The sequence below is a fragment of the Perissodus microlepis genome, chromosome 13, assembly GCF_051167445.1.
Source record: "Perissodus microlepis isolate ML-2025 ecotype Zambia chromosome 13, ASM5116744v1, whole genome shotgun sequence".
Classification (NCBI taxonomy): Eukaryota; Metazoa; Chordata; class Actinopteri; order Cichliformes; family Cichlidae; genus Perissodus; species Perissodus microlepis.
Window position 1 is genome coordinate 32,039,893 of NC_140473.1, and position 11,614 is coordinate 32,051,506.

Genomic DNA, 11,614 nt, shown 5'->3' on the forward strand with positions numbered 1-11,614 from the left:
AACACAGGCTCTATGTTTGCTGCTTAGCAGACTGACTGATCAGCAGTGCACACAGCTTTAGGCAGACTTTACTTGATGTATCACTCCTCCACCTTATCCTGGTGGAAGAGTTTGTGTGACCGATTGATCCTTGGCTCTTTGTTATTGATAGAAATTTACCCCTGGTTGAGTTCGAACAGACTTGCATCGACTGGTTCAGTGCTTGTATGTTGGGGTTTACTCCAGTGAATGAAGGGGTCACTTTCCTGGTATTTGACTTGAGCACAGGTTCTGACTGTTGTCTGCACTTTAGATGCTAAACTTGACTTGTGTTCGGTTGTTGGAAGGAGCTTTGCAGTTTTGAAAGTCAAACTGATGTTAGTTTGGAGAACCAATGAAACCCCGCAACAATCTTAAGTATCTGGCTGTCAGTGTGAAACCGTTTGGACAAAGCTATCACCTTGATGCATCATCCAGGGAAGTAAATCCCAAAAAGTTGATTCTGTTCATCTGGATGTTTTCAGTGGGAGAAACATTTCGTCACTCATCCAAGTTCTTCAGTCTCAGCTGACTGCAGGTTTCCAACCTTACAAACAGGACATTTGCACAATGACTGAAACCAGCGAAGTGAAAGAACAATGGGCTGGGAGGTCAGTTCATCATGAATATGCAAATTTTCATGACCTTTGATCAACAACCACTGATCAAAGCTCACAACATTGTAAGATGGTGACAGATGTACCCTTAGGCCCCCTCCTCGATTCAGAGATGGTCTTTCCCTTTTCACGTAAATGGCCTCCTTGACTCCGCGCTCATTTCTCCCACTGAAAACGTTACGTCCAGATGAACAGAATCAACTTTTTGGGACAAAGCCGCCACTTCTGTCTGATTCACAGCTGAAGAATGAGTATCAGTTTGAAGGATATTTGGTGATTTCCTGAAAGAGGGGAAACATCAGGGGAAACCCTCCAGAAAAATCAAAACCTTCCTCGTTGTCAGTGTGACTGACAATTTAGCTTCTAACACCAATTTCAAACACCTGTGTAGACACCTGTGGGTGTGAGTGCTCGTGTTTATAAGGTTTCTCCATTCGAGTTTTTACAGTAGGTAGGTGCAGGGAGCCACAGCCCTGCCCCCCAGGACATGAAGCCTGCATAGAGGAGGCCCCACACATCTAGAGCCCCCCACAGCCTCAGGAGGACCACCACAGGGGCAATCACAGCACCCACTCAGAAAAGAGCAAAGGAGAGCCCAGCAGCCATGGTGCAGAAGCCACTGGAGGCTGTAGCAACGAGGCTACGCAAGAGAAACGAGCACTGGCACAGACCCCCACCCCTGAAGCCCTGCTACATTAGGCTGCCAGAAAAACACCACCCAAGAGCTACCAGACCCCATCCAGGTCAGTGTGACACCACACACCCCAAGCCCATTAACTCCCCCCCCCCCCCCCCCCAATATCAACTACAAAAAGCAAAGGTACGGCAAAACTATGGTGATGGAGACTAATATGGTAAAAGGTCTGTATTTGTATAGCGCTTTACTAGTCCCTAAGGACCCCAAAGCGCTTTACACAACCTGTCATCCACCCATTCACACACTGGTGATGGCAGCTACATTGTAGCCACAGCCACCCTGGGGCGCACTGACAGAGGCGAGGCTGCCGGACACTGGCGCCACCGGGCCCTCTGACCACCACCAGTAGGCAACGGGTGAAGTGTCTTGCCCAAGGACACGACGACCGAGACTGACCGAGCCGGGGCTCGAACCGGCAACCTTCCGATTACAAGGCGAACTCCCAACTCTTGAGCCACGATCGCCCCCTATTAATAAATTGATTACAACAAACAGTAATTGTCACTGAACTCTTTTTATTTACAGGCATTTTTAACATGTATGAACATAACGCGAACAGTTTTACATGGATATTTATTTGATGAGAAGAAAGTAAATAACAATAACTATAAAACAAGAATATTTATAATGCATCAACAACAATCCAGCCTGGGATCCTCCCGGTTAAAAACACGGTCCAGGACTGGACACTCAGGCTAATCCTGCAGGGTCTGGTTCAGGAAAAGGTGGCGAACAACACAAACAGTTTTAGTAGAAAGGTGTGATTCCAATTAGTTGAAGAGATCAAAGCATTATTCAGATTATTAAGCTTAAGTAAAATATACTAATACGCTGTGAAAAGACTTAAATGTTATAGACTTCATCTGTGTAACCAAGCTTTTTTGTGAACTCAAAAATAAGCCTGTTTTCAGCTTTGTGACCTTTTTACGGCCCATCTAGGCACACAGATAAGTGGCAGGATCAAATGAATAATAGAAAATAAATAGAAAATGTTCTCCTATAAGTTTCAAAAAGATTTCATTTACGTATTTTATATAATACAGTAAATGTGTTGGAATGACCGGAGACATGGAAGACACGTACATGGGTATTTGTGTGGACGTAGCCTAATGCTCTCCAAATTCAGTGGCAGCAATCTTCGAAGGACCCGACCCACCTGGTCCACGTAGGACGGGTCCTTCAAAGGCCGGGTAGGTACATCTACAAAAAAATGTAATAAAAGGCAGGCTTAACTCTGAGTATGGTGGTCTGGAATAAAAGACAGGAACAAAGTGGTTCTGAAAATATATTTTTTCATTTTCATTGTTACCTCAGTATTGGTATGGAAATCCAGTAGAGGAATTGAATGGGGTAAAGTGTTTTGGGGAAAACATTTAAAAATTCAATGTATTTTTTGGGAGAAAATGGCTGTAGGCTTAAAGGCCCCTGTGAGTGTTTAAAAAGTATTTGAAATTGTGCGGGAAAATTGAGGCCAGTAAAATTAATGAGTGCTCACTGTAATTAAAATACTTTAATCTAAGAAGATTCTGTGGTAGCACATGTGCTTAAAGCTGTTATCATAATTAGCAGCAAAGTGAGGTAAATGTATGTCTTTTGTTCGTTGTTGTTCTTTGCTGTGTCTTTCTGCCTTTTTCTTTGCCTAAAGAATTCACACAACCTCCGGTAAACTGAAAGTGAGTGCTAGAGCACAGAAGAAAAGAGAAGAGGTAGTAATCTCGGGTCTATTCAACAGAGTGCGACACCGTGTGTGCAAAAGGGGGTATTACAACTAAGAAGGGGAAAAAAGGACTGAGTTATTTACATTCTAGAATAATAAAAGCTTGAATAAACAGTGTTTATCGTGCCGCTTTTAGACTAGTGAATATGTTTTATTCTTTATCTCAAAATGCCCATAAAAGACCCGGAAGAACGTCTGAGGAAATCTCAGAGGTATGAGCCAGTTACCATTCCGAGTGATATGCCGCCCATCCAGGCACCTGAACACCAAATGGACATAAGACCACCTACATGGAGCGAAGTGGAGAAGGTAGTGAAGCAGGCAAGAGCAGCATCGGCCCCAGGACCTAATGGCATCTCATATAGGCTCTATAAAAACACCCCACGAGTGCTCAAATACCTGTGGAAGCTGATGAAGGTAGTGTGGCAGAAAGGAATGATTCCAAGGGCTTTGCGAAGAGCAGAAGGTGTTCTGATCCCTAAGGAGAAGAACTCCTCATCCGTCAGCCAGTTTTGCCAGATCGTCCTGCTGAACATAGATGGAAAGATCTTCTTCAGTGTCTTGGCCCAAAGACTATCTACTTTCCTGCAAAGAAACAACTATGTTGACACATCAGTGCAGAAGGCCGCCATCCAGGGCTTCTCGGGATGTCTGGAGCACGCCAGCGTCATCTGGCACCAGATTGAGGCTACCAAGAAAGAACAAAGAGCCCTTCACGTGGTCTTTTTAGACCTTGCCAACGCCTTTGGGTCAGTTCCGCATGAGATCTTATGGAAGGCCATCAACTATTTCAGCGTACCAAACCACATCACAGGACTGGTCAAGACCTACTTTCAGGATTTACAGTTTTGTGTGACAGCTGAGAACACCACCACAGCCTGGCAGCACCTGGGAATCAGAGTTATGGCAGGCTGCACGATTTCCCCTCTGGCATTTATCATGGCAATGGAGTCGGTCATGCGGGCATCTCGGCGGGTAGAGGGAGGTGAGAGACTCTTCTCTTCTCTTTTTCCTGTAGCCGAGATGGGAATTCGGGAGGAGGAGACGAGAACGGCATGGAGAGATGCACGAGGGTTATCATAATACAAGTGAGAGACTCAGCTAGTGTTTACTGAGCTCCACTGGCACAAAAGAGTGTGTGAGTAGAAAGTAACAGTGTGAAAGCTTAGCAACAGAGTGTCAGTGAAGTAACTCTTTCCAACGGTTGCACCACCGCGGAGAGAACCTTTCCAGCTGCGACCGCTGAGGCTCAAGGTTAGCACGGACTGCTTAGCTGCGCGATGGAAGCAGCTATTATACACGGTCAGAGACCTGTACAGTGACTGGCTAACGCGCCGCAGCAGAGGCAGCATTGTGTCCGCAGGGAGAGCGGAGATTGGATTCTGTTTGGGACTGGTGAGCAGCGACTTACCGAGGCACTGAACTGTAAGTTAGACTTTTTGTGCTATTACCAAGGAGAGGAGGAGTTTCGCCATTGCACTGTGTGAGCGACAAACAGGTCTGCAACAACTGTGAATGTGAGTATTGTGTTTTTAGTGTATTCATATAACATATTTGGGATGATGTATTTGTGAAATAACCACCAAGAGGTGACAACTTGAGTTTGAGTCATTTAATATCATTTCAAAGAGACTTCTTTCATTTCCAAAGTATATTTCATTTGTTTAAGGAACTGGAACATCATTTGAGTTCAAGGGTGTGTGTGTTGTACATTATTTTTCCTGCCCTTACGTTCAGTAAACATTCCATTTTGTGTTAAAGAGTCGTCTGGGGCCGTTTCTTTTACTACTGGTTAAGTCTAACCTGCAGGCAAGGGGTTTACTGTTAGTTTCCCTGATTCCTGTCTATACCAGAACCATTTGTGGCATCTGGGCTGTAACGAACCTAACACCCCGCCTTGGGGGTCGAAACTGAGGTAAGTGGGTTTAGATTCAGTATAATGGGTGGGGTGCTACACTCCCATTAGAGCCTACATGGACGACATGACCATCATTACAACAACAAAACCATATACGAGGCGATTGCTACAGAAGCTCCAGGAAAACATTGAATGGGCAAGAATGGAGTTTAAGCCAAGTAAATCTCGCAGCATCTCCATCATAAAAGGAAAACTGACAGCCGAGCAATTCTATATCAGTGGAGAACCAATTCCAACAGTCTTCGAGAAGCCCATAAAGAACCTGTGACGGTGGTATAATGCAGACCTCAATGATACGTGGCAATTAGAACAACTAAGGCAGAACTTGGCTAATGACCTCAGGCGGATTATTAACACTGCACTCCCAGGGAAACTGAAGCTCTGGTGCTTCCAGTTTGGGTTATTACCCAGACTACTGTGGCCGTTGACAATGTACGAGGTCTCGCTCAATCACGCCAATCGACTAGAGAGGCTGGTGAGCTCCTACGTTAAGAAGTGGCTCGGACTTCCCAAGTGCCTCAGCAGCGTAGGACTCTACAGCAACGGGATACTTGCATTGCCTATCCCTAGCCTGGCTGAGGAGTTTAAATGTGCAAAAATGAGGCTTGAGATGTCACTCACGGACTCCCAGGACCCCATAGTGAGAGTCGCTGCTCCCACCCTAGCAACGGGGAGGAAGTAGACCCCGGCCACATCTGTGCTGCAGGCCAAATCTGCTCTTCGCCACTGTGACGAAGTCACGTCCAACAGGGCAGAGGAGGATTTGGTCTTGGAGCAGTAACACCTCGGTGGCATCTGTAACGAACGTCGAAAAATGGTAATGGAGGAGGTGCGTCGACAGGAGGAAACAGCCCGACATGCTAGGGCCGTAGCGCTGGCCAAGCAGGGAGGAAAAGAGGAAACTCTCATGGAGTGAAATCTGGGGAATGGAGTCTAATAGACTAAGTTTCATCATCCGAGCGACATACATCGTGCTACCTTACCCAATAAATCTGCAGCTGTGGTTTGGAAAGGACCCATCCTGCCCCGTGAGCAGTCCCAGCAACACTCAAGCACATCTTGGTTGGTTGTAGGACTAGCCTTACTCAGGGCAGATACACATGGAGACACAACCAGGTCTAGCCAAGAAAGTTGAGCGCAAGAAGAAATCCATCAACGCTCAGTCTTTCACGAACCAAGAGGAGCGTCAGTAACCATCAGCATTTGTTCAGGAGGGAGACAAGCCGAGGACAAGCTCTTCAACCCCGGACCTGGGCCTGCTCAAGGTCACCAGGGATTGACAGATGCAAGTGGACTTGGATCAGAGGATCATTTTTACCACAGAGATCGTAACAACTACTCTGCGACCAGACCTCGTCCTTTGGTCTAACTCCCAAAAACTTGTGTACGTCATTGAGCTGACAGTACCATTGGTGTGTGGTTCTCCAGCTGCACCACAGCACACAGAAAGGCACTCCAGAGGGTCATTAATATGGCCCAAAAATCATTGGACATCCTCTTCCCTCCCTGAAAGACCTGTACAGCACTCGCTGTCTCAAGAGGACACGCAGCATCCTACGGGCCTGCACACACCCAGGACACGGGGTGTTTGAGCTGCTGCCGTCTGGCAGGAGGTTCAGGCTGCTGAGGTCCCGGACAAACAGACTCAAGGACAGCTGTTACAACAGGACAACAGCCCTAATCAATGCTAACAGCTGACCTGATTGGCTACCTCCCTGGACTTTTTTTTTTTTTTTGGGGGGGGGGTAACAACAATAACAATAATAATATTTATATTTATAACAAGGTGCAATAATGATTAATGTGCAATAATAACAGTGTGCAATACACATACACTTTTTCTTCATTTTTTATTACTAAGTTAAGTTACTGAGTTGTGTTGTTTGTGTTGCGTTGTGATGTGTCGTATTGTGTCGTGTTGTACATAGTGCCGACGTGGGACAGTTTTCCAATTTGTGAGATGTGGGAAGCCAGATCGGGCGACCCCCTTCCGGCTCGCGTCTCTGCTCTCTCCTATCTGTCCCTTTTGTCTTACTTCTCTCTATCACCATTTCTTTCCCTTTGAAGAAGTGAGGCTCCAAAAATATTAAAGAGGTAAGCATTACTTTTCAGTTGCAGTGAATTGATAATGAAGAAAATAAATAGTAGAAAACTAAACAGAAGAAAGTAGACGAGAACCAATTTAACATAAACCAGTGACACACTCTGGGACCTGATCAACCCTGGCAGGGCCTCCTTGGATGAGGGTGTCTGGTGATAATGGCCGAAACACCCGATGAATCCAAGGTCCACTACTGACGATGTGTCCCAAATTTGAATATGATAATCTAGATCAGATCTCTAATTCCTAAACCTAACCAAGGAAGGAAAAAATGGCAGATTAGCTTGTGATAAAAGACCGAAGCACCCTGTGAAGTTTAGGCAACGATGTGTCCTGCTGGTGAAGTTTCTTGGCTGCCATCCCTCAAGATTTTCTCCATTTGAAGCGATGAATTATCAGGGACTGTAACATCTAGTCCTTTTTACTGAATCAGAATTAAGCTGTTTAATATGAAGCCTAAAAGTATTTTCCCCACATTTGTCACATGTAAAAACAACGTGATGGCCAAACCCGTGGCCACACTCTAAAGTCGGTAACTTTTGTATTTTCATCCTTCATTTGAACCTAGTAATACATTTTAGTTGCCAATAACTTTATTGATTGGTTTGGATACATTTGTTCTATTTGTAAGCGCGCACATTTAGTTTACTTATGTATTCATACTACTTCATTTCTTTGATTTTTGACTAACCTTTGTCTTTTTATTTCTTACCTGCCATCATCCCTGGGAGTTGCTGGACAAAAGATGGTAGCCAGGGTTTGAAACCATTAAATGCAAAGGAAGATAATTGGACCACACCACCACTTCCTGCTGAAGGGGAGAATGTGTGTTTTCTTTAATTTAAAAACAAAGTATTTGTATTTAATTAAATATTTGACTTTAGGGTTTAATGGGGGTTTTGATTTTCTTCTTTGGTGTTTAGTTTAACAAACTAGATTGTACTGCATCGTTTGTGATTTATGATTGTGTTTTGTTTGTTACCCCTCATGTGTCACAATGGTCTGATCAGCCATTATATATACCTTTGTATGTCATTTCATGTTTTAGGTCAGTTCTGTTTGTTTGTAGCAGTCATTTGGTTGTTAAGTTTGCAGTCTTTGCCTGAGTTCAGTTTTGTTTCTTTGACCTCTTTTATGAGCTCAACATTTATTACTCTTGTAAATATAATTTTTGGGGGTTAAATAAATGGAAACTATATTTTTCTAATAATTCCTGGGACTCCTCCTGTTTTTTCAACTCGGTCCATCACATCTAACCATCATTATTTTTTTCTCTGGTTTTCTTGTGTTGAACTCTGAAAAACGACATTTACTCTCTGCACGTGACTCCAACCAGCGTTAATCGATCAATAAATAAATCGATCACAGGCTGATCACAGCCGGCTGCTGCTGAGCGTCACGTCCCATCAGGATGAAGGCTTCTGCTGATTTCTCCCTGTCTTCTGTCCCAGCAGAGAAATGACGCCCTCTGCTGGGATGAAGAAGAAACTGCAGCAGTGACTGCGCTCATGCAGCACAACAGGCTGCTTTTCAGATGAAAACGTTCCCTTTTGATAAAGCATGCAGTTAGGACAGGTGACCCTGACCCAGCCTACACATGATGCACTCAGTGTTTCTTCTTCACTCACCACTGTGCATGCAATCAATACTTATTATTAACCTTTGACTCTCTACCATGCTGTAGCTCATCACCGTTTCCATAGTGACACTGAAGCTTCCAGGAATCAACAGAGACTTCCACAGACTGTAGATAAAAGATGGAAACCGCAGGAATCCACAGCAATGCTTCTCTGAATGACATCATCAGTCCTTAGAGCGCCACTTCAGCTGGTTTAATGGACACAGCGCCGGCAGAGCGAACACTGCAGCGTGTCTGCTGTGGAAGACCTAAATGGACAGCCAGCCAATCAGAGAACCAGCTTGTGATGAGGTCTTCATGGACTCTCTCCTGGTTTGTTAGCTGTGCACGTTTACCTGTGTAAGTCTGACACCCACCTGTGCACATCTGGACTCTTCTTCTGTGGTTTTGTCCTTCCAGAAACATTTTTGACTTTGGAACAAAATGAGAGTGAAATCATTTCAGGTGCTGATGAAACCTGATGAACTCAAAGTGTTCAGGCTGACGAGCGACCGGCGGCTCCGTCAAACACATCATTACAACATCCACCTGCCCCCCACACTCAGCTGTTTTTCATCTGCAGTAACCTTCATGTGTCTCATGAAGCCGTGCAAAGCTTCGCCTTCTGACTGTGAAGCTCGTCAGTCACAGACCTTCCTCACAGACCCATTGCGTCCTGATTGGGAGGTTTTTATTGTTTTTGCAGAATCTTTGAGGCCCGAGGACTTCATGAGCCGTCAGCAGATTTACACAGGAAACTAAAAGTTTCATCTCTGTGAAAAACTACCTGTGAGAGGCAGGTTGTAGTGCTGCTGTAGTCTGACCTACGTGACTGCACGAATCCACGAGTTCAGTTTATTGTGTGAAATCAATCAAATCACACTTGTGAACGCTGAGCTCTGAGCTGTCATGACTGATCACATGTGTGTGATACCATGTGGGTGATCACATGTGTGTAATACCGTGTGTGTGATCACATGTGTGTGATACCGTGTGTGTCCTTTTCAGGAAGACAGAAACAAACTATAAGAAGGAGGATGATGTCACCTCCTGCAGGGATGGTGCACACGGCCTCAGAAACATCCACCACATGAGGTGCTGCTGTTACACTAATCTCAGCAGTGCAGGAAGTTACCTGTTAGTGACGCATGTATTTACAACCACTGGTAACTAAATGTGACGAAAGCAAGAAGACGTGCAGATTCACTGACACACATCTGAGTTTCAGGGGCTCTGACAGGCAGACGTTTGGCTCCCCTGACTGGATGGAAGAGAAATTTGTAAAACTCACCTGTGTTATCTACAGTACAGGTGAGAACGCCACCACACGGTCAGATTTGAGATTTTAAAAGCTTCCTATGAGCCCACAGAACTCCTTCTCAGTTGCCTGTATGTGTCAGCACACGCACACCTGGAGCCTGCAGGTTGGCCCCGCCCACACCTGCCGCTGTGGGTCCACACAGAGAACGGTTAGATTTTTGTTGCTGTCCTGGAAACAGACGTTTTCCAGTCAGCAGGTAACACAGATTTAATACTACGTCTATTCTGTGAGCTTTACTGGACGCTTGTTTTAAACAGACGATGATAAAGTGCTGAGAGTTCATCTGACTGAGACAGTAACACACACACAGCAGGAACATTACAGAGCTTTTATTCGGATGTGAAACAGAGCGCGCGGCTCTCAGGACATCACGCCTTTAGTCTGGATCTCTGAATGACATCGTGAGCTTTAAGAGCTCCAGATTTGTACTCCATTCCTTGCAACAACCAGACGACCATCGTTGGTCAGGGTCAGGCGCATCCTCCTGTTGTCGGGGTTAACGGTTCCAGAGCTCCAAACTGGTTTATCGTCCTGGGTGTACAGGACCAGGTTGGAATCCCCCTGCAGGAGGAGCCGCACAGGGTTTTTGCCGACTGTGGCTGTGGCCCAGATAGGAGACAACTTGTAGACGACAAAGTTGCCATCTTCCTGCAAAGTGGAAGCAAAGAGAGCGGATCAGTTTGAACTTTTATACTGTGAGCTAACAAATCATATGGACGACGATACGATTTGTTAAAACAAGGTAGAATAGCTGTGCAGCTATCAGCAAATCAGGTGTTAAGTCAATATTCAGATGTAATTGTCAGCGTCTGAGACTTCCCACTTCCCTTTATTTCTTTATTCCTAACTTCCTGATCTCTTTGTTTTGGTGAAATCTCGTCATTAGGGCTCTTTTATTCATAGATTCGTTTTATTGCCATTTTCTGAGGAAGGGTTTTCATAAACTTCACTAAAAAATCATTATCAAAAGAAAAGTTTTCTAGCCAGGAAAAAGTGGCCAGTAAAGCTGATCTCTTTCTATATCTGCACGTTAAAGACCAGCTTTCAACTTTTAATGTTATCAGCTGTGTTTTTGGGCCATGTAATCATAAACTGATGAGGACAAGGTCACATTTTCCCACCTGTAGGATGGCTTTGAAGTTTTCATTTACACTGACGAGGGACTCGCCTTTACGCAGCTCCTGGTCAGTGCTGATGGAGTTCTTACTCATGATTCTAAAAGACAGAAGTTACAGTTATTTTCATTTAAGAGGCATTTTACAGATTTCAGTTCAAATCAGAAACTCTGTGAATTTTAATGCGTGTAAATGAGCCTGCACCATATTTCAGTTTATTTTACCAAAAGATCAAATGCCTGCAGCTACAAACCCCAGGCAAGATTAATTCTTACAGCTGCTGCATTTATGTACAAAGCTGTAACTCACCGGCTATGAACGCAGAAACGTCAGTGGGAGAATCAGATGCTGAATGTGCTGCAGCGACAGAGCAGAGCCTCATTTATACTGTTTGATAGCAGCAAAGGGTGATGGGAGGGGAGATGGGGACATCAAGAAAGTCAGGTTTTTTTATTCCTTCTTCCTTGGAAATTCTTTTAAAAGAATGTAAAA

General features: G+C 44.7%; 1 protein-coding gene across 1 annotated transcript; it reads right to left on the reverse strand.

Moving 5' to 3' along the window:
* Window positions 1–10,338: 10,338 nt before the first annotated feature.
* Window positions 10,339–11,614, reverse strand: LOC146375438 (B-type lectin plumieribetin-like). The gene is made up of 3 exons (XM_084949313.1): window positions 11,432–11,614; window positions 11,129–11,222; window positions 10,339–10,655 (listed from the first exon to the last, which is right to left on the reverse strand). Exons 2-3 carry the CDS (start codon window positions 11,216–11,218, stop codon window positions 10,416–10,418), a joined length of 330 nt encoding a protein of 109 aa, XP_084805439.1. The 5' UTR covers window positions 11,219–11,222; window positions 11,432–11,614; the 3' UTR covers window positions 10,339–10,415.